Source organism: Lampris incognitus, chromosome 3 (genome assembly GCF_029633865.1).
Source record: "Lampris incognitus isolate fLamInc1 chromosome 3, fLamInc1.hap2, whole genome shotgun sequence".
In the NCBI taxonomy this organism is placed as follows: Eukaryota; Metazoa; Chordata; class Actinopteri; order Lampriformes; family Lampridae; genus Lampris; species Lampris incognitus.
In genome coordinates this window covers 21,831,154-21,858,903 of record NC_079213.1, presented here as the reverse complement: position 1 = coordinate 21,858,903, position 27,750 = coordinate 21,831,154, and the positions used below count along the sequence as shown (strand labels likewise).

The following is a 27,750-nucleotide window of genomic DNA, read 5'->3' as shown; positions in this document are numbered from 1 at the left end:
TAGGCTGTGCATTAGTAATCCACCTTTTCTTCCCCTCTGTCACTCTCTCTCTATCTCAGACACACGCAGTTTTATCATCAATTTGCGATCGTGGTTTTGGTCACTGCACGTGTTTCAGAGTGTTGAGGCTTCACCTGCAAGTTTTTCCCCCTGATTGGCATCCGTAGCTTTGGTTTACACTGCCAAATTTCTTGGTTAGAAAGGTGCGTGTGTGTGTGTGTGTGAGAGAGAGAGAGAGAGAGAGAGAGAGAGAGAGAGAGAGAGAGAGAGAGAGAGAGAGAGAGAGAGAGAGAGAGAGAGAGAGAGAGAGAGAGTTCATGTCTTTATTGAAGGGTTACTTGTTTTGCTGCTATCCAACAATAAAGAACACAATTTGGAACAATTAGTGTGTTTATTTAGTAGTGTAGACCAGACACTGGTAAACACAAGGGACAACAGGTTGTGTCTTGCAATCAGTGTATTAAGCTGGGCAAACAGCCCAAAAACAAAATAGTGCAACACTGCTCACTTTGCTGTAGCTCAGGCTAAATTTGGAGGTTTGCAGGTCGGGTTGGGTTCAGGTGGTTAATAACACATATTTTAGTGGGTCAGACAGTGCAGATTGGCTCTTACAACAGGTCAGATGGGTGCGGGTAGTAAAAAAACCCTGACCTGAGCATCACAACTGTACCGCCATATAAATGCGACTTATACACCAAAGCAACTTATACATGTTTTTTCCCCCTTGAAACAATACATTTTTTTGCTGAGCGGGACTTGTTCCCCCCCACTCCTTTTTCTCCCCAATTGCACTTGGCCCATTACCCTATTTTCCGAGCCATCACTGCCGTACCTCCTCTGCCGATCCAGGGAGGGCTGCAGACTACCACATGCCTCCTCTGATACATGTGGAGTCGCCAGGGGGACATAGCACATGGGAAGATCACACTATTCCTCCCAGTTCCCCCTCCCCCCTGAACATGCGCCCCGACCGAGCAGAGCAGGCGCTAGTGCAGCAACCAGGACACATAGCCATATCCGGCTTCCCACCTGCAAACATGGCAAATTGTGTCTAGGGATGCCCAACCAATCCGGAGATAACTCGGGGATTCGAACCAGCGATCCCCGTGCTGAGAGTGACTTGTACTCAGGTGCAACTTGTAGTCTGGGAAATACGGTACAATGTAAAAATGAGCAAATCAAGTGTTCAGCCGCCTGCGAGTCCCCTTCAGATAGAGTCGAAGTGACCTAAGGTCAGTTAGATGAGAGATGAAACGTTTCTCTGTCAGTAAACGTTGTGTCCTGATGAACTGATTCAACTCTCTGTGATTTTCTTACCTGGATTCCTGAGCACGCGTAAAGACACCTTCTGACAGATCACAATATTTTTCCTCAAGTTATGAGCGACTTGCAATTCTGTGAAAGACAGAGTGAAATAGGCCCTTACTGTGTGAGCCTCAATGAACGTAGCCATGGCTTGCTTGGACTCAGTAGCGCTGTTTGCTTCATGTGTGTTTGTTTATTTGCATGTGTGTGTGTGTGTGTGTATATCTGTGACAGCTGACAGCCTGGCCCCACCTTCTTTTGACCTCACAGCCTGTCATCGTATCCATACTCTGCCGTTGCTCTCTGCACACCTCCCTTTACACAGTGGCTCGCCACATAATCCCGTTACTGCTACAGCGGTGCGATGTTAAGAGGACACGCCAAGCGGTACGCTCCCGTTCTGCCGCGTTAACCCGCCATTCACGCCTCTTATGAACACTAGACGTGCTTTGATTTACATTTCAGGTCACACGGCGGAGTGACGGGGAGGCTGAAAGAGGACTCTTTTTTTATGTTACAAAGACGGAGACGGAGGGGACATATTGTGACTCCCCGAGCTGCGGGGAGCTGAAGTTTGGACCACTCTGACACCTGATACTGATGCAAGATAAAGAAACACTGGGCCAAACCTCCCTCTCACAGCTATAGTTGCGCTGGTGTCGGTGAAGTCATTTGTACATCAAAGTGCATCAGTGACTCCAAGTCTTCGCTTGAAACTGCGATACAGACGACAGAGCCCGAGATTGGAGGCGCACAGTTCAACCAAAACGAGAGAAAGTCTCCATACCAAAATCTGAACCGAGTCTGTGTTTGAGGGGTACAGCTTTTATGAGTTTGACCCTGACGTAGAGCCAGGACTCACCAATTGCCTTTTAATTAGATAATGCTAATTAAGTTTTTTTTACATAAGGGTCTTTATTGGGGGGCCACATGCAAAGTAAGAATAATACTGAATAGGGGTGTCCGGGTAGCGTAGCAGCCTATTCCGTTGCCTACCAACATGGGATCGCCTGTTCGAATCCCCGTGTTACCTCCAGCTTGTTCGGGTGTCCTGATTGGCCGTATCTGCGGGTGGGAAGCCAGATGTGGGTATGTGTCCTGTTCACTGCATTAGCGCCTCCTCTGGTCGGTCGGGGCACCTGTTCGGGGGCGGGGGCGGGGGGGAATTGCGTGATCCTCCCACACGTGACATGCCCCTGGTGAAACTCTTCACTGTCAGGTGAAAAGAAGTGGCTGGCGACTCCACATGTATGGGCGGAGGCATGTGGTAGTCTGCAGCCCACCCCGGATCGGCAGAGGGGGTGGGGCAGAGATCGGGACGGCTCGGAAGAGTGGGGTAATTGGCCGGATACAATTGGGGAGAAAAAACAAAACAAAAAGAGGCACGACATGGATATAGTCTTGCGATGTGGTCTGACAGTAAATCCAAAAACGAGAGCGAGTAAACATGGGACAGAATAGAGTTTCCTAATTTATAAAAGTTATCAGGAGAGCACTGCAAATTTAATTTTTTTCTAGACGAAGGGAAGACATTAAGTCCCTTAGCCAAGAATTGGAACTGGCTTAGGGTCCTTCCAGTGCAGTAGTATACTGCAGCACACAGTAGTATACTACTGTAGTACATCCACAGTATGTCTACGGCCTGTGACGAGAGAAGCGACAGTGACAATGTCCCTCTCCTCAATCTTCAGATACGCCAGAGGCAGATTCAAGAGTGGGGGTGTACCAGTTTACTGAGGGCTCGTGGTAGAGAAGAGGGAGAGGATCGACGTGTATTTGGCTTCGGACACAAGGTAATTTCGGGGTCGACCTGAGATCCAAAGACTGACCTAACCAGCGGGAAGAGTTAGGTTTGGTCAAGGAGGAGCTACATTTGTGGAGCCTACTATATAGAGTTATGTCTCCATCTCTCGCCAATAAGCCGCTATCATCATCATCATCATCATCATCATTATGGTCACAGATTCAGTGTGTGATAAGCTTCATGGCTTCTATTTATTTCCCATATTGAAACAAGCCATAGATAAATAACTTGAGTAGATATATAATGAAAAGGGCCTGAGCTGCTGCCAGCGATGTAATCTAAATGCTCTCTTTCTCGCCTCTCGCTCTTTCATCAACGTGTAGAAGGGGCTGTGCATTGAGAAGCAGTTTATAGATTACAAAGCGTTGGATCTGCTTGGGTACACAACACAGTGTGCTGTCAAACGGGATTACTTTAGCCAAGGCTTAAGCAAACATGGAAAGAGGGGGACAGTGGTTCGTAGGTGATGCAGGTGGACGGTTGCAGCATACGCACAGATGACGCTTGCTCATTGGCGATAACTGATGTCAAAGTACAAATAATCCTTAGTCATTGGCCAACACCAATCAAACATACTGATATGTGCTGATCATTGCTATTACTGTGAAATGTAAACCATAAAACTAAATTGAGAGCATGAAACTTATCATTTGAGCCAGGCCTGTGTTATTGTGTTTTCTTCCACCGTTCCAAATGTTACCCTTTTTAAGCTCTGCTCATCCTGTTCTTCATTTTTTACTGTGACCTTTTATTGTATTGCTGTGCCTGCATGCTGTTCATTCAGCGGAGAACTTTTTCACTTTGTGCTTTTATACCTGTGTGTGTGTGTGTGTGTGTGTGTGTGTGTGTGTTTGTGTGTGTGTGTGTGTGTGTATATATAATCAGTTTTTCCAAAATGACTTTTTCAGCTTTGCTTTTACCGGATGACTGTTTAAACCAATCCTGTTCATTCTTTCGCTCCGTTTTTCCTCCATACTTTTTCACGTTATTAATTTTGATACAATTGATTAATTTGTTCTTTTACTGAGACCTCTGATCTGTTTTATCTTATATGCATTTTTAACTTGCTACATAACAAATGTTTGCAACATTTTCATTCTTTGTGTTGCATTAGATGAATCTAAACTCATAAGCCAAAACATTAAAACCACCTGTCTAATATTGTGTAGGTCCCCTTCGTGCCACCAAACAGCTCTGACCCGTTGAGGCATGGACTCCACAAGACCTCTGAAGGTGTCCTCTGGTATCTGGCATCAAGATGTTAGCAGCAGATCCTCTAAGAGTCATGTACGTTGTGAGGTGGGGCCTCCATGGATCGGACTTGTTTTTCCAGCACATTCCACAGATGCTCGATCAGATTGAGATCCGGGGAATTTTGAGGCCAAAGCAACACCTTCAACTCTTTGTCATGTTCCTCAAACCATTCCTGAACAATTTTTGTTGTGTGGCAGGGCACATTATCCTGCTGGAAGAGGTCACTGCCATCAAGGAATACCATTGCCTTGAAGGGGTGTAGTACCTGGTCTGCAACAGTGTTTAAGTAGGTGGTATGTGTCAAATAACTTTGACTTGAATTGCAGGACCCAAATTTCCCAGCAGAACATTTCCAGAGCATCACACTGCCTCCATTGCCTTGCCTTCTTCCCATAGTGCATCCTGGTACCATCTCTTCCCCAGGTAAATGATGCACATGCACCCGGCCGTCCACATGATGTAAAAGAAAACGTGATTCATCAGACCAGGCCACCTTCTTCCACTGCTCCATGGTCCAGTTCTGATCCTCACATACCCCATTGTAGGTGCTTTCGGTGGTGGACAGGGGTCATCATGGGCACTCTGACCAGTCTGCAGCTACGCAGCCCCATATGCAGCAAGCTGCGATGCACTGTGTGTTGTGACACCTGTCTATCATAGCCAGCATTAACTTTTTCAGCTATATGAGCTACAGTAGCTCTTCTGTGGGATTGGACCAGATGAGCTAGCCTTCGCTCCCCATGCGCATCAGCGAGACTTGGGCGCCCATGACCCTGTTGCCAGTTCACCGGTTGTCCTTCCTTGGACCACTTTTGGTAGCTACTGACCAGTGCATACTGGGAACACGCCGCAAGACCTGCTGTTTTGGAGATGCTCTGACCCAGTCGTCTAGCCATCACAATTTGGCCCTTGTCAAAGTTGCTCAAATCCTTACGCTTCCCCATTTTTCCTACTTCCATCAACATCAAGAGCTGACTGTTCAGTTGCTGCCTAATATAGCCCATCCCTTGACAGGAGCCACTGTAAAGAGATAATGTTGTTCCCTTTCCTGTCAGTGGTTTCAATGTTGCGGCTGATCAGTGTAAAATGTGTTATGCAAATAGCATTGGACTGATTAATTCTTTAGACACTTTTCAGATTATTTGCTGTAGCAACATTGCAATAATTGTAATGATAATTACACTTATTTTCTTGAGCTCTTTGTACTGTGGTTTATCACAAGATGGTTTAGACTGAATTATTTGCTCTCCCATCCATAGATCTAACATGCTTCTCTTGGTGAATGAAGCAGGAAATTGAGGGGCTTTGCTTTGCTTCCTCACATGATGGATACAGCTTTGGGTATGGGGTTCCAGCACTGGGAACTCCTGATACAGTATCCTATTACAGTATCCTATTTTAGCCTGCTATCAGCTTGATTTTCACCTCCGTTAGGATCAGTATCAGTGAATCCTCGACATAGTGGGGATGAACCCAGCCCTGCCATATGGTAAAGTAAACATCAAAACCCACTCCTGGCCAAGGGAGATATCAGGCTTATAGGGCCTGAGGAAGGACTATACTCTCTAAACATAGCTATTTGGTGCACACAGAAAGGAATGGGAGCGTAGACACAACTTATTCCAGCTTTCTCTCCATGATGGGAGTGTGCATGTTTTCAAGGGAGTCACTCGGGCATTATGTGAACATAGGATTTGCTCTGGGTTCAGAGACTGCCATCTCAGAGATTGGATTGTGTGTGTGTGTGTGTGTGTGTGTGTGTGTGTGTGTGTGTGTGTGTGCAAACAACAGGCCTGGCTAGGACAAACCAGCTATTCCATTCGGCACATCTAAAGTCACTGTGGTTCGACCACATGAACCTTAAATCACTACCATTCACGAACTTTGTCAAAACCGAAAAATGAAGAGCAGAATGATACCTGAAGGTTGTGACGACTCGTTGCTATGTGGATGTTTCTGGCTTTGTATGTTGACGGTGATGCTGGTTAACACCAACTGGATGAAAGTGGAAAATGTGCCCTTCTTTCGACTGCATAGAGAATCAAGTTTGTTTGTCAAGTTGGAAACAACCTAGACTTTTCTTTTTAAACTTGAAGAGTGTGTATTTCAATAGCGTCACACTCACAGGACGTATCAGCTTTTGTGGGGTCCGAAGCAGGTGAAATTGCATAACTGTTGCAGATATTGCAGCCAATACACATGGACTCCACTCCAAGAACACTTCTTATTTAGGTAGACGGGGGGGGGGGGGGGGCACACCTCACCTATTAACCACACAGCGCTGACTGCAAACAAATTTCACTCAAGGACTGTGTTTTGAAAGATAAACACAGATTAGTTTTCCCCCCATATGTGTAGCCTTGCCTAGGCACTTAATGATATAACTTGGATGATAAAAAATGATGCATTGCCCGTCATTTGGTGTCACATTGAGTACCTGTGTAGTCTTTCTCTTGTTTGATTCTTGACTCCGGGGCACACTGACCTTTTCCTGCTCACGCCGCTCACAGTGGGAGTTGTGATCAAGCCAAGCTCAACATCGACTCGATGAATGGAGTCCTTTATGGTGGGTTATTATAGGGCACTTGATACCACTTTGAGGAAGGTCAATGGCCAGGGTTTAAACTGAAGTGTGCAGTACCAGCCCTAATCACTGAACTCAATATCGTACTGTAAATGCAGAGCGGGGACTCTGCTTAGATGGGCAAACATTTGTCCCCCGGGGTCACCAGAGGGCTATGGTTAATTGGATTTTCCCCCCCCTATGTATATATATATATTGTTAATTCTACTCAAATCACTGCTACATCAGAGCAGATGTTACAGAAAAGAGAACTTCATCAAATCAGATGGAGAGAAACGGCTGGGTCAGAGTTTTCCCACTGACCAAGATTGCATGGTTAAACGGGTGCAAAGCTTCTGTTAAGCATTATCCAACGAAGCACATAACTTCCAGTGGCTTTCGTTATCAACACGAGTCGTCTCAGCATCCATTCTGACAAATCTCAGGTGAGACAGGTGCTTTCACGCTTGCCTTCAAAAACGGCTACGAAGGAGACAAAAGCCTCACAACCCTACTGAGACATTGTTAAGACGTTCCCTCGTTGCTGTGGTGGTAATGAGCAGGTCTAGTATATAGGCAGAAGGGTGTCCCAATCGTATGGAGCGTCAACCATATCTGTACCTCTGAAACACGTGTGTGGTCATGATAATGACACCAGTGCAGTGTGGGGAGGATAACCCATTCTAGGTAACGGTAACAAGATCGCAAACTAACTCCCCCACACGAAAGGGAACGTTGTTGTGTATAAACTGCAGATACATGTAATGGAAGTAACTTCCAGCTAGGAACCACGCGTCGTTTACGTGCACGGTTCACTCCGCGTCGGCGTGGCGCGACAGCTGTGCAACAATTCCCCTTGTGCCATTTTTCGACAAGTCGTTGTGTTAACTTACCAGTTTCAGAGCTGGTGTTGCTTCCCTTTCCGCCGCTGTCAGCGTCCTTCCAGGACAAAACACTGCGATTGAGAACAACTTCTACCAGTCTGTGCTTCTCACAAAGCTCCGACGACAGCAGCCTGGCTTGTTTTTCCATCGTTTCGTTCCCCACCTGTCATTGCGCGTCAAGCTGTCTCGGCGGGCCCGCGATATCTTTATTTCAGGTGGTGCGATAACAGTGGCGATAAGACCGACCACAGACTGCTAATGAATGTGACTGTGGGCTACACTCGGCTGTAATACCGAACACTTTGTGCGGCTGTGCCGCCTCGGCGTGTTGCGTAAGCGCGTAATCACTTTAAACTGAGCCGACTCGGGAGCGGACCGACTCCGGGCGCCTCAGCCAGACGGCGTCTTTAGAGCGAAGCACCTCACATATGTACCGTGTGTAGCCCATGTGATCAACGAGGATGACTTTGGACCGCCTGTCCCCAACACACACCCCTCACCCAGGTTGGGCGTACATGAGCAGGTCATCTTTTGCCTCTGCGCATACTGTCAGATGGAAAATACGGTCAGGTGGCTGGAGCTCACTTGGGTGGTTTCACTTGTAAGTCAGCGTACAAGACATGCTTCAAAATGACACTCCATACTCAGATCAGGAAGACGAAGACTATGATCTAGTTTCCAAGGAACACATAGTCATGGAAGTGTTCCACATCAATGCAAATAAGCCATTGGCTAAAAAAGAGAGAGAGCTGTGACAAACGTCACACAAGTTAAAAAGGAAGTCTGGGCTGATAAAATATGTGAAAGTCTTGTTTCCATACGCTGTTTCGCGTTGGCGATGGGAGGAAACATCCCTCCCACAGAGTGGGCAAACTTATCAACACGGTGCAAGTTTCATGTAGGCTTACATTTTTAGTTGGCTATGCAGAAGCAACAGTTATACGTGTAGCTACTGAAACACGTATGCCAATTAAGTTTTCTTTTTATTCCCCACATTTCAGCCAAAGTCAAGGCAGCAGTCTCAGAGTGAAATTTTAGGAGGTAACTGACGTCACCAGCGCAATAGTGGTTATCATGGTATTATTGTTATTACAAGTTCGTATTATAAATTGTTTTAATTTCTTCTTCACGCTGAGGTTACTGTCCCTAGTCGTATTTCTTTGACAAAAATGGCAAAATGTTTCACAGACATTTTTTTAATTGAAATACATGAACGGTACTATACAGTTTCCCAATCATAAAGACCATACGAAAGAAAACTAAGAGCCGGGGACGTGTGAAATTTATAGGAAAATACCAAATAAAGTAAAATAATCAGCGTTTCACATACTTTTTTTGTTTTAAATCGGCAGTGAATGACGTCAGTGGCGTCGCTGCCGCCTAGCAGCAGATCGCACTTCTGATTGGCTGACTGCGAGCCGGGGTCTGTCCAGCCAATCTGCGCTACGTTTGCTCAGTGATTCGACAGCGTCAACATGGCAGCGTTGTGAGTTTTGGATGAGGGTATTTGGTGTAAATAAACAAGTATTTCACACAAAAAAACCCCACAGTGACAGCACGTAAATATTTGGGTTTGGGATAGGCTGGACGACAGCGGGGCGATGTCAGCTGACGGAAACAAAAAACAGTTTTGGAAAAGGAGCACAGCGAAGGTTCCTGGCAGGTGAATGACGTGTTCCGTCTTGCTGGTTAGCTTAGCTTAGTTAGCGTTGCTGATTTTTTTGACGCTGTACTTTGAGATTGAAAGGCGAGTTTGGCAGACCGAGTTACTCCATGCTATTGCATACATTTATAAGTACCACGCCTTGATCGTCTGCTGTTGTCTCGCTACAAAGTTTACACTTTGTTGCCAATTGACTAACCAACCAAAAATGCTATGCTAATTGGTTTCATAGCAGAGCTTTAGCTAACAGTTCAGCAGTTTGCCCACTGCAGTTTAGTATCGCACACTGTAGCTATCCCTATGTTTGTCACGATAGCCGTATACGTCGCTACAATGTCAAAGCATTATTTTTATGGCTTTTTCCTCCCTCAGTTGCACAATGTTGACTGATGTTCTTTTGGAGGAAAGGGTAACTAAGCTAGTCTGGCAACCAACCATCAATCAGCTGATTCATTTGCATTTTCTATTCCTATTTCCCTCAGCATTCAGCATGTGTATGGTGCTCAACATCCGCCCTTTGATCCACTTCTTCATGCTAAGTAAGTTAAATACACTCTTTAGCCATAGTTAAAGCCCATTTTGAGTGGACCGTTGCATTTTCCTTAAGTACTTTGCTTTAGTCTAATTCTGTCTCTCATGTCATGAACTGACACCACTTAAGGTGTGAAATTCATGTTTAGTTTGTAGACACTTAGAGTCTATTTGTTGTTGGCTAGGGCAGAATTTGATCCAGAGCATCTTGTTAGGCCTGTTGCAGCAGAGTTGCTCAGAGTTAAAGCTAAGCCTCAGTGTTGACCATTTTATTAGACTGATGTTAAGACTGACAAGCAGATTAAAATCTGAACTGTTTAGATGTGGTTTCTTAAAATCTGAACTACACTGAGCCTTAAGTTCTGTTCTCTTGTTCTCTTTTTACATGGGAGTGAAGGTCATGTTGAACTTTTGCATAATCTGTCACTTTGAGGTTGGCACCTGGCATCAACATGTGTCTTGGGTGATCCAATCACAAGTGGACAGCTCTAAGTACAGGTGTGAATGCACCCAATGTGTCCTCAATGCCTCTTGCAATCCGATCGCTCATGCCACATTCTGAGGTGGCCTAGGATGCATTTGTCCACATCACATTTGAAGGGTAAACACATGTTCCTGGCCACATTGACCGACCGCCTAGTCACTAAGTCACTAGAGCTTCAACTGAGTTTAGTTTAGGTTTTTTTTCCTTCTGTTTACCTCGTCTGTAATTTCTGACACGCATCAGACCCACAACTGTGGAAGAGCCCCCACCTGCTTGTACATACAAGTTCAATTTAAGGTTCAAGTTTATTTATCCACCACAGCCCAGGGTTTGACTCTCTCAAACCCACTGGAATAATTAAGTAATTTGAGTCTGAACCGACGTGATTTGGTCAAGCCTTACAGGGTTCGGGCTCAGAATTACAAAATCTAGTGTTCAGACATTTACATTTTTACCACATAACGAGTTTTAAGAGTGATTTTCAACTTTTGCTGTGTATGTTGAGTACAAAATTAAAGAAGGCAAACAATTGATGCCTGATCTTCCTAATTCACACAGTTAATTTTCCTCATCAGATTATTTGTCTATCTGGTGCAACATGCATTTGCTGCGTCCATGCCATTGTAATAATGTGAAACTATTTACCCACAGTAGACTATTTCTTAAATGCAATGTATCAGGTCAGGGGTCTCAAGGCTTTCAGACAGATCTACATCATTCTCATCATCATCATCAGAATAATGTTTATTTACATAGCACTTTTAAAAACCTGTTGTGCTTCACATCAAATGGAATAGAAATAAAAGAAAAGAAGTGCAGTTGGGATATGGGATGATTTATTTTATTTCTTTAAGAGCACTTCAAATTTTGTTTGACATCATTTGGTAGTATAATTGATAGTAATAACTTACAGATGTGAAATACATCATACTAATATATACATGCATTAAAATGAGGCTTGAGTGAGCAGGGATGTCTAATTTTGCTGTGAATCCTCTCTCCTTGCATTTCTGTGCATATTTCTGTGTTTATTTAGCCAGCAGTCATACCAACATGTACCCTGGTTCTGCTGAATGACAGCCTCTTAGCGGGTGTGGGCTTGGCTAGTACTTTGATGTGAGGCCTCCCGGGAAAACCGAGTCACTGCTGGAAGTGGTGTTGGTGGGCCAGTAGGGGGTAGTCTTCCCTCTCTCTGTTCCTAATAAACAACAAAAATCCCAATGCCCCAGTGTAGTGACGGTGACACTGTGCTGTGTAGGAGATGGTGTCCTTCAGATGAGACGTTAAACCAGAGGTCAAGACTCACTGTGGTCATTAAAGATCCCATGGCACTTATCGCAAAGAGTAGGGGGTCCCCCGGTGTCTTGGCAAAATTCCCAACCTGGCTCTCTCCATCTGGCCACCTAATCATCCCTCGTGTAATTCGCTCAATGATTCCTCCCTCTTCACCTCAAGCTAATGTGTGGTGAGTGTTTTGGCACAAAATGACTGCCCTGCATCACCCAGGTGGGTGCTACACATTGGTGGTTGTTGAGGTGAGTTTGCCCCTTTCACTGTGAAGCACTTTGGGTGTCAAGATAAATGTAATCCATTATTGACATGATTGTGACACGTGCCAAAGGGAGAGTTAGAGATGAAGGTGGACACAGTTTTAGGCGATTAACACAGGCTTTATGTAATAATATCTTTAATTTGTTCACTCGCATGGGCCGGTGCGCTGGTCTGCCGTAAGCCATGCTCCTTCTTTCCACTTGCAGCTGAAGCTGAACCACACCCCACTACCACAGTGATGTATGTGTTTATTTGCATATAGAGTGTCACTCGAGACACATTCTAATGCCTGGTGTGAACTAATGTACTTAGAGCTGTTCACTTGTGATCAGATCACACAAGACGTATGTTAATGCCAGGTGTAAACAGCCTCTTTTTTGTGTTGTTTACCTTCAAACTCATGGGGGGGGGGCAGTGCATATTAACTGGACATTTTATTCAAATACATACTGCTTTGTAAGTCGTATATGTCACATTTATTAGATGAATCTTGGATACAGAAAAGGTCTTGTGTTATATTTCTTGGCATATATATCCTTACCACTAATAACTCCATGTTGCAGGAGCTAGATTTATTGCCACTCCATGGTAGCCAAGGACTCTCTGGCCTTTGTTTGCAATGAATTGCTTTTATTATTCTCTGCAATTACGGAAGTGAGTCTACCTAAAAATGTAGTTGGTAGTCGTTGAGGATCACAGGTTTGAGGAAATGAGAGATACAGTTTTATTCCATTTTCAGTTTTGGGAGACTCCTGTAAGGAGAGTGACAGTGAATGACTATGTTGAATGTCTACCACTCAAAGTAACCTCCGTTTTTTTGTAGTCTTAGAGTACATGGCTATGTTGTTTTAAGTAGCAGTGTGGGCACTGAAGATGTGCCATTAGATTTGAAAAGGAAGTGATTTTTTAAATTTTTTACATTTTTTGGGAAGGGGTACAGATTCCAGGGTTCTTGTGCTGGTCTGGAAATTCTGGAGACTTGACAATTCCTAGGTTTTGAAAAGTTAAGGATTAGCTCTTAAGTGCACTTAATTGTGGAACCATATAAAATAGATTGTTTTGTTTTGTTTTTTTTAGTCCTGATAAAGCTAAGCTGCTATATCCAATGTCAGCTTGTGTTGGCCATCCATCCATTAACTGCTTATCCTGCTCTCAGGGTCGCGGGGATGCTGAAGCCTATCCCAGCAGTCATTGGACGACAGGCGGGGAGACACCCTAGACAGGCCGCCAGGCCATCACAGGGCAATGGTTGTGAATTAATAGACATAATCTTTCATTATGATGAGGATATTTGGGTGCGTAAAAGGAATAGCAATTTAAAATGGAAGTTGTGTAGAAACCATATATACTAGCTTTTGTTAGACAAACTTCCACTTATTCACAAAAGTGAATTTATTTCAATACATTTCTTACTGGTGGCACAGTGGTTAGCACGGTCACCTCACAGCAAGAAGATCCTGGGTTCGAGCCCCGGGGTAATCCAACCTTGGCGGGCATCCCGGGTCGCCCTCTGTGTGGAGTTTGCATGTTCTCCTTATGTCTGCGTGAGTTTCCTCCGGGGGCTCCGGTTTCCTCCCACAGTTCAAAGACATGTAAGTCAGGTGAATTGGCCATACTAAATTGTCCCTAGGTACGAATGGGTGTGTGTATGTGTGTGTGTGTGTGTGTGTGTGTATATATATACACTACCGTTCAAAAGTTTGGGATCACCCAAACAATTTTGTGTTTTCCATGAAAAGTCACACTTATTCACCACCATATGTTGTGAAATGAATAGAAAATAGAGTCAAGACATTGACAAGGTTAGAAATAATGATTTGTATTTGAAATAAGATTTTTTTTACATCAAACTTTGCTTTCGTCAAAGAATCCTCCATTTGCAGCAATTACAGCATTGCAGACCTTTGGCATTCTAGCTGTTAATTTGTTGAGGTAATCTGGAGAAATTGCACCCCACGCTTCCAGAAGCAGCTCCCACAAGTTGGATTGGTTGGATGGGCACTTCTTTGAGCAGATTGAGTTTCTGGAGCATCACATTTGTGGGGTCAATTAAACGCTCAAAATGGCCAGAAAAAGAGAACTTTCATCTGAAACTCGACAGTCTATTCTTGTTCTTAGAAATGAAGGCTATTCCATGCGAGAAATTGCTAAGAAATTGAAGATTTCCTACACCGGTGTGTACTACTCCCTTCAGAGGACAGCACAAACAGGCTCTAACAGGTACTATTTAATGAAGATGCCAGTTGGGGACCTGTGAGGCGTCTGTTTCTCAAACTAGAGACTCTAATGTACTTATCTTCTTGCTCAGTTGTGCAACGCGGCCTCCCACTTCTTTTTCTACTCTGGTTAGAGCCTGTTTGTGCTGTCCTCTGAAGGGAGTAGTACACACCGGTGTAGGAAATCTTCAATTTCTTAGCAATTTCTCGCATGGAATAGCCTTCATTTCTAAGAACAAGAATAGACTGTCGACTTTCAGATGAAAGTTCTCTTTTTCTGGCCATTTTGAGCGTTTAATTGACCCCACAAATGTGATGCTCCAGAAACTCAATCTGCTCAAAGAAGTGCCCATCCAACCAATCCAACTTGTGGGAGCTGCTTCTGGAAGCGTGGGGTGCAATTTCTCCAGATTACCTCAACAAATTAACAGCTAGAATGCCAAAGGTCTGCAATGCTGTAATTGCTGCAAATGGAGGATTCTTTGACGAAAGCAAAGTTTGATGTAAAAAAAATCTTATTTCAAATACAAATCATTATTTCTAACCTTGTCAATGTCTTGACTCTATTTTCTATTCATTTCAAAACATATGGTGGTGAATAAGTGTGACTTTTCATGGAAAACACGAAATTGTTTGGGTGATCCCAAACTTTTGAACGGTAGTGTATATATATATATATATATATATATATGTGTGTGTGTGAGCCCTGTGATGGCCTGGCGGCCTGTCCAGGGTGTTTCCCCCGCCTGCTACCCAATGACTGCTGGAATAGGCTCCAGCATCCCCACGACCCTGAGCGCAGGATAAGCGGTTAAAATAATGGATGGATGGATGGACGTTTCTTACTTTTTATGCATTTTTGTGTTCTGATCACATCCCTGATTAGGCATCACTTGTTTTCAGGTTCATTGTGATCATAAGGCTTTTTTTAAGCCAAGTCCAAATAGCTTAAAAAGCTAAAGCTGATATAGGATCCGTCTCCAGGATATTTGAGCACATCAATTGAAGCTAATCCTCATTTACAGAGATGGTGAATAAGGTCTCACATCATGTATCTGTAGGCTTGGACTAGCAAGTTTTTGTTTTTTTTCCTTTGGTTTTGTTTTTGTTTTGTTTTGTTTTTTTTCCATATGGAAATTTGGTTTGAACCTTGTTGCTTTGGCAGGTGCTTAGATCTCCAAATATCTGCACATCCAAAGCAATGCATCTTGAATGTTTTTCTGTACAGTCTAAGTTGTCACATGCAAACAAACACGGATGATACAGCTAAAGCAGCCTGATTATTCAGCAGTCATCCTAATTTTTCTGTTCTCATTGATGTTCGATGCTGTGGATTTCCACTGAGGCTCAATTTAATTTGGTTGTGTATTTTTTTTTTTTTTTTGGCAAACAGTTCAAACTCCTTTTCTTCTGGGTTATGGATGAAGCAGGGTAATATATACAAGTCTCTCCCTTTATCATGGTAATCTGTATCTTTGTACAAAATCAAAATGTATTCCTTCCTCTGTTCCTCAACTTCCACCCCCCGCTCACCACCACAATATAAAAAAGCAAAGGTTGAGTTTAATTGAATTCCTCTTTTTTTTTCACTTGTAGCATTTTCTTGTTACCACTTGAGATGTCTTTGCAGCACAAAGAAAGGAGCTCAGCGAAAAGCTGTCTTTTGAATATGGCCAGATTCAATCTTGTCAGACATGAGAGACCTGTTTTTTTTTATTCATTGATCTGTTTGAAATGAAGAGGTGGTGTGAATGGGTGCTGCCTACATTAGTTCTCTGTGGAGTTTCTTTCATTGTCTGGATTCTCTGTCATTACCGGCGATGCTTTCGAAAGCCACTTGGCATGTAGAATGTCTGCTGAATGTCAAATATTTAATTATCAAACTTTCTGCTCTTTTTAGGTACTTAAGTGGCAGTGTTCTTTTTTCAGTTGTTTTGTTCACATACCTGTCAGTGTCGAAATGTTTACCATTCCTCTGTCTCTCTCTCCTCTTCTCCCTCTCCCTCCCCTGTTATCTCATCTTCATCTATCCCTGGCCCTGCTTCTTGTTCCACTATTCTGCCCTGGACTTTGTGTCTCTACCTCTGTTTCTCTCTCTTTCATCTCCAGCCTGATCAAGGCGGGCAACAAGCCACTGCCAGCCACGCCAGGGAAACCCAAGAAGGCCACCACCTTCCAGGAGTTTGAGAGCATCACCAGCGATGCCTGGGATGTTGGGGATGATGATGACGAGCTGTTGGCCATGGCAGCGCAGAACCTCAACATCGAGGTTGTCATGGAGACGGCCAATAAGGTATATTTTGGGCAGCTGGTTTAAAAAGATCAGTCACAAAAGATGACTTTTTTTTTTAGCTTTTATTAGACGTTAATTGCCATAAGGATAGTGTCTTTCTTTTTTTTTTTAACCCTTTTCAGGGAGATCAGAGCAACATGGTCAGATGCAGAACTGTACTCTAGTAGCTGGAACAGATTCAGTCTTTTGTTAGGGACACACAAAGAAGAGCGAATGCTTGCTGACACTGGGGCTTACCATATCTCAACAACCAAAATAGTGGTGCAGGTGCTATTCAGGTAGACCCAAAGAACTCTCATCATATAATCAGTTAGCTACCTAAAAACCAAACTATGGCTTCAGAGTGTCTGTCGTGCTGACATAGGTTTTTTTGGATGGACGCACAGCACACGATTTGGATTTAGACTAGTTTTGGCTGTAGACAAATTCACACAAACGTCTGAGGGATTATTTATTGTTGTAGTTGCTCACAGAATCATAATGTGTCCACCTGTGGAGCTCATTAAAGTATTAAAGAAGGAGCATAATTCCAAACAAACACAAATAATAGTACACTGACGCGATGGTTTTGCACAGGAAACAGACAAAAAACACTTGAGGGTTCAAGTTGCTCAATAAGTTGGTTTTGTAATCATCTTTTACCATCGATTAAATAATTTGCTCTTTGTCAACTGTACAGGTGATTGAGAACCACAGCAAGCAGCAGGAGAGACGGAGACAGGATGACACAATAGAGCCTGAGCAGGGAGACGAAGTTGCACAGGAAGAGGTGGCAGCAGAGGAGGAAGAGGAGGAGGCTGACTTTGAGGAGGAGAGGGTGGATCAGGGAGAAGTGACCACCCCGGATGTGTCGTGTGTACCTGAGCCCAGCCCTTACAGTGATGGTCGCCTGGTCAAGTCACACAGTGAGGCTCCAATTGGCTCGCCTAAAGGTTAGCAAACACAGTCATGTCTATTTGCTCTCTCCAGCTGAGATTTAAGCAAATGAGGAATGAAAATGTCCAAATTGGAGTTAAGGACAGTTTTCAGTTTTTCATCACCAAAACAACGGTCTTTACAAGGCATCTCTGTTCTTTCAGTCTGCCCCCCCCCCCCCCCAAAAAAAACCCCCCTTTATCAATGCATTTCTACGCCCTCTCTTAATCAGTTCGGGCCTGTTTCAAAGGAGCACTTCTTTTTATTAAAGTGGCATACATCAATTGCTCAGGGATCATACTCACGAGTCATACTCCCACTGTCACTGTTCAACTGCTCAAACCTAATATTTAAACTTCCAATATGGAACAATGTTCTATAGACACTTCGCACATTCTGTCCAGTGTCTGCGGTGGACTAAGAGTGTGGCACCAGCAGCAGCTTAAGTAGTGCATGGCATAGTCACTGGCCTGGTTGTCTGTTGGCTTGTCTGCCTCGTCATCTATGTGGTTGTCTGCCTTGTGCATCCCTGCCTGTTGTTGGATTCAGGCTGCAGATAAAGCAGGCAGCGCCAGGCCCTAAGGCACTGCTTCCTCTCACTGCAGTGAGGACACGGGGGGGGGGGGGGTTCCTGCCATGCTGTATGTTATATGGATGTCTGAGTTCATACTGGCTGCTCCTTCATGCAGTACATAGCAACAGCCCTGACTATTTCACACACAAGGTTTAACATTTGCACACGAAATACTGGGGTAGGTTGTTAAATTTACCGACATGAACAGGTGTTTTCATGCTGGCCGTTTGTGAAGAGCTGAGTTGGCATCATTTTCCACGAGCTGATATTCTCCTCGTCATGCATTGTCTGGCCTCTACCAGTCTCTTCTTCACTTCTTGGTCTACACTTCTTTCTCCTCCGTCCTTTTCTCATCATCTGTCTTCCACTCTACTCCTGACTAGATACCACTCTCTGCTGTGCCGTTTTCTCTCCTTCTTTAATTTCACTTCTCCACCCCTCTATTTAATATCCTCTCATCTCATCTCCTGTCATCACCATGCGGTAGCTCTTCACTCCTTCATTTCTCCCTCACTACTTCAGCTCCAGTATGGACAACAACAGAGAGCAGTGAGGACACAGCTGCCTCCAGTCAAGTCAAGTCAATTTGTATTTGTATAGCCCAAGTGTAGATCTCTGCCAGGCGTACATATCTCCCCTTCTCCGGTGTTTGGACTTGGTGACAAACCACCCCTTTTTTGACCTACTGGGAAAGGGGAAATACATGCACAGAAAAAGCGTTTTTCCTACCATTATGAGACTTGCGCAGTGCCCAAGTTGAATGAATGAGAAATATGGATAATATGCAGTGCTCAAGCTAAAAAAAATCTATCTAATAAAAACGTTTTGCCTGTCAGTCTTTGGATCTGCATCCTCCTAGGTGGAACCTCGCATGAAAGTGACCAAGTCTGACATGACGTGACAGAGATTGGGCCATAATAAGTTCAAATCCCTTATTAAAAGATGTCAAATGTGTTTAACCGTTGTGGTTTTCATAATACAAAATGAATGAAGGCAAATGGGGGCTCTGCTGATTGACTTTCATTCATTCTAAAGCAAAAAAGCAATGTTAAGAAAGGCTTCAGATGTGTTTAACCATGCAGTCTTCATGATATAAAATAAATCAAGGCGAATGGCTGCTCTGCTGATTGACTTTCATTCGTAAAACAACAGGAAGAAAACATAGCTCAGCCATGGGAAATGCGTTATTGTAGCTACTGAGGTGATTTCCAACTGTGGCTGATTAATCCTACTCTTGAAATTGTATTTTTATAGCAGAGTTTTAACATGGGAGACTATGGCACTTGTTCATGGTGGCGAGGTAAATAAGGTGAATTGTTTTTGGTTCATCCAGTGTTCTTCCTGTTCTGTACTGAGATCAGCAGTGAGCGATTTGCTGACTTGCGAAATACAATCGATTTCTCCTTTACTTCCAAGACTCATACCCTATAATGTTTTGGTTTTGATACTGGCTGCCCGATCTGACTCAACCGTAGCTGTGGGTTGCGCTTGCGCACGGTTGACTCTGCAGGCAGTGATGGAAAGCAGCATTGGTTGAACGAGCTAGAGAGTGAATGAGGGGAGGGAGTGGCGATAGTGAGAACAAATGTTTTTTGAAGGTTTTGAATCACCGCAGCCATGAGAGGTTCTTCATCGTACGGTCATAACTGCACAAAAAAATAAAAAAATTAGGCTGATAAAGTCCAGTAGTTTTGCGAGATAAGTCACACACACACACGACCAAACACACAATCCCCTGCACGCTACCACCTGGCGGAGATAATGGCTACAGCAAGGATTTCAAGGCCCAGACATGAGCTCTCTCTCTCTCTCTCTCTCTCTCTGTCTCTCTGTCTCTCTCTCTCTCTCTCTCTCTCTCTCTCTCTCTCTCTCTCTCTCTCTCTCTCTCTCTCTCTCTCTCTCTCTCTCTCTGTCTCTCTCTCTCTCTCTCTCTCTCATACTCTGTATCTAAGAGTTCAGAAAACAGACAGACGCATGCACCCCCACCTACAGGTGGTGGTCAGGGGCCTTTCTTAAGCCTCTGGGCATCCTTTTAGCCATCTTACAATTTGTTTATTTGTTAGGACCCCCATTAGCTGTGCCCTTAAGCACAGCTAGTCTTCTGGGGGTCCACATTTAAAAACTTATATATTAGAGAATAACATTAATATTTTTGAGTAAAACTTACATTGATGACTCTCTCAACAGAGTTATCAGCAATACAAATCCGCATATGCATAGCATCCTACAAATATGATTTTCCTAGGTGTTTCCTTATTTACCTTTTAAACATTAGTATCTGTGTTAATTTATTCAGTAACAGTGGTAAAGAATTCCTTCCTTTGCTCTATATACTACTGTGTGTTTAAGGAAAATAGTGTTTGCCTTGGGGAGTGAAAACTTGCCTTCTGTTGCCTGTCTGGTGACATATGGCTCTAAATTGTGTTTTAATTGATTGTACTGGCCTGGCGGCCTGTCCAGGACGTCTCCCCACCTGCCGCCCAATGACTGCTGGGATATGCTCCAGCATCCCCGCCACCCTGAGAGCAGGATAAGCAGTTTGGATAATGGATGGATGGATGATTGTACTGATATGATGGAGTTTTGGATTGTGAAACTTTCCTTGTTGAGAGTTGAAGCGCAATGTTCAGCTTGTCTTCAACTTTTAGCCAGTTGAGACCGAACTGCATGCTGTTGATTTCTGGACACTGGAGAGCAAGGCTGCCTTGTTCTGTACTAGCTGGAATTCGCTTAAATCTTTTTGTGGCATTCACCCATATTATCTGGTAGTATTCAAGCTGCGAAAGAATAAGAGCACGTAATACAAGTTAAGTTAAATCAGGTTTAAGATATTTTCTGCATCGCAAAAGAAAGAGACCATACAAAGACTATACTTGCTGTGATTTTGCTGGTAGGCCCATGCATTTTGGTGCACGCACACGTGTGTGTGCATCTTTCTGTGGCTAATCTTGCAAACTACTGGACCTACTGGCCTAAAATTTTATAGACATTTCTCATGACTTATTATGTATGTATTATGTATGTTACTATTATGTATGACTGTTCTTATGACAACCTTGGGGGTCGTCGCAGGTCGTCCTCTGTGTGGAGTTTGCATGTTCTTTCCCGTGTCTGCATGGGTTTCCTCCGGGTGCTCTGGTTTCCTCCCACAGTCCAAAGACATGTAGGTCAGGTGAATCGGCCATACTAAGTTGTCCCTAGGTGTGAATGTGTGTGTGTGATGGACTGGCGGCCTGTCCAGGGTGTCTTCCCGCCTGCCGCCCAATGACTGCTGGAATAGGCTCCAGCATCCCCGCGACCCTGAGAGCAGGATAAGTGGTTCAGATAATGGATGGATGGATGGATGTTATGACTGTATGATGAAGAAAGCTCTCGTGCTTGCAGTAATTCAAAACCTTCAAAAAAGTTTTGTTCTCGTTATCGGCGCTCCTCCCTCTCTCCCTTCACTCTCTAGCTCGCTCGACCAATGCTACTTTCCATCGCTGCCCGCTCTGAGTCATGCGCAACTCACATCTACGGCTGATCGTAAACGAGAAGTTGGTTGTATTTCGCAAGTCAGCAAATCATTCACTGCTGATCTCAGCGCAAGACAACTGGAGGAACGCTGGAGGAACCAAAGATAATAACCTCTGTCTTTATTTTCCCAGGGTTAGGGTTAGACCAAAATGGTCGCATAGCAAACCTCTTCTTTTTGGAAAGTGCAAGTTCATATTAGACTTGGTCGCATTCGTGCGAGGGTCTGCCTAGGAGGCTTGCGCTTTCACAGATTGTCGAGCGTTTTTTATTAGGTAGGTGTTTTGGCTTGAGCGCTGCACATAAAAAACTTGTTTATTGACACACTTCCCATTCAGTCGACTTGGGTGCTGTGCAGAAATCTTATAATGGCAGGATAAACACTGGTTTTTCTCTCCGTGTGTGTGTATGTCTGCTGCTAATCCTAAATACTACTGGGCCCGTCAGCCTAGTAATTTTGTGCACAGTTACGACTGTGTGATCAAGGACCTCTCATAATTGCAGTGATTCAAAACCTTTGAAAAACCTGTTTTATACCACAATTGAGTGCTATCGCTTCAACTAGGTTTTCACCGAAGTCTGAGCACCAGAGAAGGGGAGATTCGCCTGGTGGGGATCTGCACTGTACTGCATGCACTCTTCTAGTCTGCTTTATTTTTTTGCTGCAAAGGTGCTTTGAATCATGTTCATTGCAAAACAAATTCCAGACCCTATTTTTATTTTACCGCATTGTGCTCAATGTATGCCAGCGGTTATGTAGGCCTAGGTGCCATATATGGAAATAATCTGCGGCTTGCAGCAGCAAGAAACATGTAAAGTTAACAAGCAGCTAAAATATTTGCAGTGTGAAGTTATTTTAGATTGAAAAATTAAAGAAGTCCAACAGGCCCTTTTAATGTCTGCAATGCCAGTGTTTCTTGAGGCGGTAGTACCAGAGCTGCTTTCAACATGACCAATATGGTTATAGTTTGATTAATCTATTTTGTTAAAAAAATGAAAGAAAACCATGTTATGATGCAGACTATCTTTTCTTAATGCCGAGCTGTTCAGTTGTCTAGCATGTCTTACATAAATTGGATTGGTTTTACTGACTTTGTTGTATTTGAAGTGTGCATTGTGCAACTGTGTCATACAGTAAAATATAAATATCGACTCCGGCATTGGCAGATACTCAGTATTAAATGACTTGGATTGGAGGACAAAAATCTTGATCAGGACATTAGCAGCCCCCTTAGGTTCTGTTGGCGGATTTGCTTTTTTGTGATAGAGAAACATTGAGACATCCATCCATCCATCCATTATCCAAACTGCTTATCCTAGTCTCAGGGTCACAGGGATGCTGGAGCCTATCCCAGCAGTCACTGGGTGGCAGGCGGGGAGACACCGTGGACAGGCCTCCAGGCCATCACAGGGCCAATGAGGGTGTTAATATCCATGATTTGATTTGGCGTATGTGAATCAGATACACTATGAAAAAAAAACTTTGCCTATCCATCTTGAATATCCATCTATGGTGGGGATTTTGGAAAATCCTGCTATTAATTTTGCATCTTTTCTTGAGTTTGACACCGGTTGCGTTCACACCACAAACAAACCGCATCTCATTTCACTTGGAAGTAGACAAGACCCCCCTTTTCAGGAGGTCTGATGAACTGGTGCAAAAGCATTTATTTCACTATGTCAATGTATCCATCCAAGATATTATGTAAATAATGTGTAACATTAACTCAGTTGAATATGTGCAGTCAATAACTAGGGCTAGGCCCACTCACACAGCAATTGTGCTTCGCATCACTGACACATTATTTCATTATTTCTGTTTTCCTCCTCTTTTCTAGGTTGTATTACTGTTAAAAAAATACACCTTGATGGACAGGTGTACCTAATTCACCCTGTGTAACACGAGTTGTTTCCCCTTCAATGGCATTTGAACGGTCAAGTTCATTAAAATCACTTTCAAACGGGCATCTAAAGATCATACAAAGGGCTTCACTGCAAGGTAGGTGCCATGCTGCCCTCAGTAATATGATTTTAATGAGCGCAAACAAAGCAGTACAGAACAGTTTGCAGTCTATTTGCTTCTGTGTAGCAGAAAAAAGATTATTGGAAAAGCACCGCTTTCCAATTTGCTTGTTTTCTGCAGCACATTTGTTCGAGTCTAACTTAAGGTTTCTTGCTTACACTAAAACCAAGGAAGGCTGGCAGTAGGGCTGAACAATTAATCGTATTCAAACCGACATTACAGTGTAATAGAACATAATTTTCAAATCGCAAAGGCTGCAATTAATTTTTTTTTCATGTTATGCAATCTAACCAATCAGAGGGTCAGAAACACCTGGCCATGTGGGGTTCACGTACACATACGCTACACTGTGCTCGTGTGACATGAATTTCTTCATGTAAATGAAGAAAACAAATCGCCACACCATATCTTGACTCTAGCAGTAACATTACAGTCTTGTGAAAATGGCCTCGGCAGAACCGAACACCGAAGAGCTGACTTTAGTGTCAAAGAGGAGCAGTACGTCAATTGTCTGGACCTATTTTGGATTTAGGAAAGAAGAGGCTGCACAGAGTCAGGTATTGTACAGAACATGTATTGCCGTAGCTACAACACGGGGAAACGCTACCAACCTGTTCCAGCATTTAAGGAAAGCATCACAAGGCCATGTATGACAATTGCATGGCTAAAATCCCGACCACCAGTGTGTCAGGTAGGCTGAATATCACACTGACCGAATTTTTCAAGAGAATATCTCTTCTGAACGAGATTCAAAGCAGCACCGCGAAATTACTCAGGCGATAGCAGAGTTCATAGAAGAAGATGTGATGCCCCTCAACATATGACCCAGGTCAGATTTACAGCTTTGGTTAAGACATTGGATAAACGGCACAGCATGCCATCCCGCACGTTGCCATACCGGAGCTATATAAAACATGCAAACAGAGTCACAGCGGAGCCGAAAACGGCATAGTTTTTCGCTACTACCACAGACACGTGGTCAAGTCGTACAGCGGACCCTATCGGAGTCTGACCGTGCATTTAATCAATAAAGAATTTGACCTCAAAGCTCGCTGTCTTCAGACTGCTTACTTCCTGGACGACCACACTGGGGAGAACATTGCAGCCAGCCTAAGAGAAAGGCTCACCAGCTGGGACCGCGATGAAGAAAAATGCGTCTGCCTAACGACAGACAATCCATTGAACATGGTGAAGGCACCGTAACTTAATGAGTGGACCAGGCTCCAGTGTTTCAGCCACGATTACATCTTGACATTGGTAGTGTGTGTGTTTGTGCGTGTGTTTGTGTGTGTGTGTGTGCTTGTGATAGCCAAATAGCACTCAAATTGTATGAAATACACCATTTTTTTTTTTTTTCTATTTCTTTCTAAAAATGCAATGAAAAGTGACAGTGTTAAGGGGAACGGGGCTGTGCAAGGAGCTGGTGGAACAACCTGAAGATGTCATGAAGGCTGACTTGAATAGTTACCTGATGACCCCTGCCATCTGTGGAGAAGATCCCCTGTCCTGGTGGAAGCTGCACAAGAACAACTTTCCATGACTGAGCCAGTTAACCCACAAAGTATCATTGTGTACCAGCTACAAGTTCCCCTTCGGAACGTCTGTTTAGCACTGGAGGGAACATAGTAACTTGTACTCGATCATCTTTAAAACCAGCAGAAGTCGATATGTGGGTTTTCCTGGAAAAAAAAAAACAAACCTGTGAGATACCGAGAACCATACAGTAGGATGATATAGTGGCCGGCACAGCCATACTCCTCGTGCACTTTTGTCTGTGTGTACTGGTACTGACTGGATATCAGTAACATTAATATTTATTTGTTATTTATATTAATGTTCACACAGTGTTTCTTTTTCGTTTTAGACTTTATTAAAAAGTGCAAATCCACGTGTTTACCTGTGACAAGTTTATTACAACGACTTTGAGTTATCTAAATATCTTTAGAGGTAGAGCCACAGATTTGTTCTTTATATATTTCAGCACTTTCGGTTGTGTGATTTGTTACTGTTACTGACTGGGGCTCAGGAAGATTCAGGTTTATTTTCATATTAATGTTCACACCAGGCCTGTTGTTCTGCAGTGCTTTGTTGTTCCTTTTTCAGATTTTATTAAAACGTTAAGTCATGGGGCGTTCGGGTAGTGTAGCGGTCTATTCCGTTGCCTACCAACACGGGGATAGCTGGTTCGCATCCCTGTGTTACCTGCGGCTTGGTCGGGCATCTCTACAGACACAATTGGCCATGTCTGCGGGTGGGAAGTCGGATGTGGATATGGGTCCTGATCGCTGCACTAACGTCCCCTCTGGTCGGTTGGGGCGCCTGTTCGGGGGGACGGGGAACTGGGGGGAATAGTGTGATCCTCCCACACACTACATCTCCCTGGTGAAACTCCTCACTGTCAGGTGAAAAGAAGCTGCTGGCGACTCCACATGTATCAGAGAGAGCATTTGGTAGTCTGCAGCCCTCCCCTGATCAGCAGCAGGAGTGGAGCAGCAACCAGGACAGCTCGGAAGAGTGGGGTAATTGGCCATTGGGGAGAAAAAAGGGGGGGGAAGTTAAGTCATGATAATTACATGTTTATAAGTCTTAAAGTTAAATCAACCAGTCAATATTCTACTGTGATTGAAGGTTTTTCTTTTTCCAATTAAATAATTAAATAAACATGTTAATTCATATCAATTCATGCATCAGTTCATCTCATTTCATCCCAACACATAGGCCTGGCCTAGAGGAAAGAGCAGTTTATATGTTGACCGTTGTTTTGTTCATACTATAGAATGATTTATTGCTTGTGTTTAGTGGATAACATGGAAGATAAAGAAGTTAAAAAAAGTGCATACTAAATCGCAATGGCAATATTAGTATTAAAAACATCACACTTAGATTTTCCCAAATCTTTCAGCCCTAGCTGGCAGTGCTGTTGTATGTCTGTGTTAGAAGGATTATTGGGCGAAATGGACTGGATTATTGATTATTATTATTATTGGGCGGCATGGTGGCGGAGTGGTTAGCGCTGTCGCCTCACAGTGAGAAGGTCCTTGGTTCGAACCCCGGGGTTGTCCAACCTTGGGGATCATCCCAGGTCGTCTGTGGAGTTTGCATGTTCTCCCTGTGTCTGCGGTGGGTTTTCTCCAGGTGCTCCGGTTTCCCCCACCATCAAACATGACATGCATGTTAGGCTTAATACTCCTGTCTATGCCCCTGACTGAGGCATGACTAGATGAACTGGAGTTGGTTCCCGGGTGTTGCATGAAGGTGGCTGGCCACTGCTCCTAGCTACACAGCTAGGATGGATTAAATGCAGAGTGTAATTTCCCTACTGGGATCAATTAAGTATCCCAAAATAAAAAAATCAAAAGTGATCCATCCTCACATAAAGGGAATGCTTGAATTTGCAAGCTCAATCACAATTCTTTATGTGTGTATGTGTGGGTGGGTGAGAGAGAGACTATTAGTTGTTTTGTCTGTGTGTGTATATAACCCTCTGTCCCCTGGAAGAGTGAGACATTTATGCCCAGATTATTACCTTGTGTTTGTGTACATTGTGCATATTTACCTGTAATCTTTTGTGTCCTCTCCTTCTAAACCTTTTAGATGTGGCAGGCGAGCGGGCACTTCACAGACAACGCTCTCTGCCACACCGGCCGCCCGTCATCCCCCTGGTGGCACGGATGGCTGATCAGAACACGTCAGGAACCCCAGCCATGACCGAGAGGGAAGCCTCTCGTCTGGACAAGTTCAGACAGCTTTTGACTGGGCCCAACACGGACCTGGGTGAGACACTTTCGCTGTGACTCGCTCTCTTCCTCTGCCTTGCTCTCTCTCTCTCTTTCTCTCTTTCTCTCTCTCCTCCTCTCCCTCTCCTTCTCCCTCCCTCTCTGCTTACTGTTTCACTTGTGCTTTCTTTTCACCTCTCTCATGTCACTCTCATTCTGTCGCACTCTGTCAGCCAGCTGTGCTGTACCTCTAATTATGCTGTGAGGCGAAAGTCATCCAGCCATCTGGACATGCAGAATACAAGGATGGATTAAAAACAACACAACAAAACAAATGACAGGCCTTTGTCCCAACCAAACGACAGGCCTTATTGTTGTCCCCCCCAGGAGCGTCGCTTCCTACCACTGCCTCCCTAGAGGCCATGCAACCCAAGCAGATCTTCCCTCTGTGCCTTCCTCCC

At 44.0% G+C, this 27,750-nt stretch overlaps 2 protein-coding genes across 2 annotated transcripts in view; one reads left to right on the top strand and one right to left on the bottom strand.

Moving 5' to 3' along the window:
• Positions 1 to 8,012, bottom strand: part of cerk (ceramide kinase) — a 56,192-nt gene extending 48,180 nt beyond the window's left edge. Inside the window, exon 1 of the mRNA XM_056277671.1 lies at positions 7,820 to 8,012. Within this exon, the coding sequence (XP_056133646.1) occupies positions 7,820 to 7,958 (139 nt within the window). The 5' untranslated portion in view covers positions 7,959 to 8,012. The remainder of the gene's footprint in view (positions 1 to 7,819) is intronic.
• Positions 8,013 to 9,279: 1,267 nt separating this feature from the next.
• The window catches only part of tbc1d22a (TBC1 domain family, member 22a), a 238,848-nt gene continuing 220,377 nt past the window's right edge, over positions 9,280 to 27,750 (top strand). Inside the window, exons 1-5 of the mRNA XM_056277478.1 lie at positions 9,280 to 9,473; positions 9,956 to 10,012; positions 16,365 to 16,548; positions 17,228 to 17,480; positions 27,168 to 27,347. Of these exons, the coding sequence (XP_056133453.1) occupies positions 9,412 to 9,473; positions 9,956 to 10,012; positions 16,365 to 16,548; positions 17,228 to 17,480; positions 27,168 to 27,347 (736 nt within the window). The 5' untranslated portion in view covers positions 9,280 to 9,411. The remainder of the gene's footprint in view (positions 9,474 to 9,955; positions 10,013 to 16,364; positions 16,549 to 17,227; positions 17,481 to 27,167; positions 27,348 to 27,750) is intronic.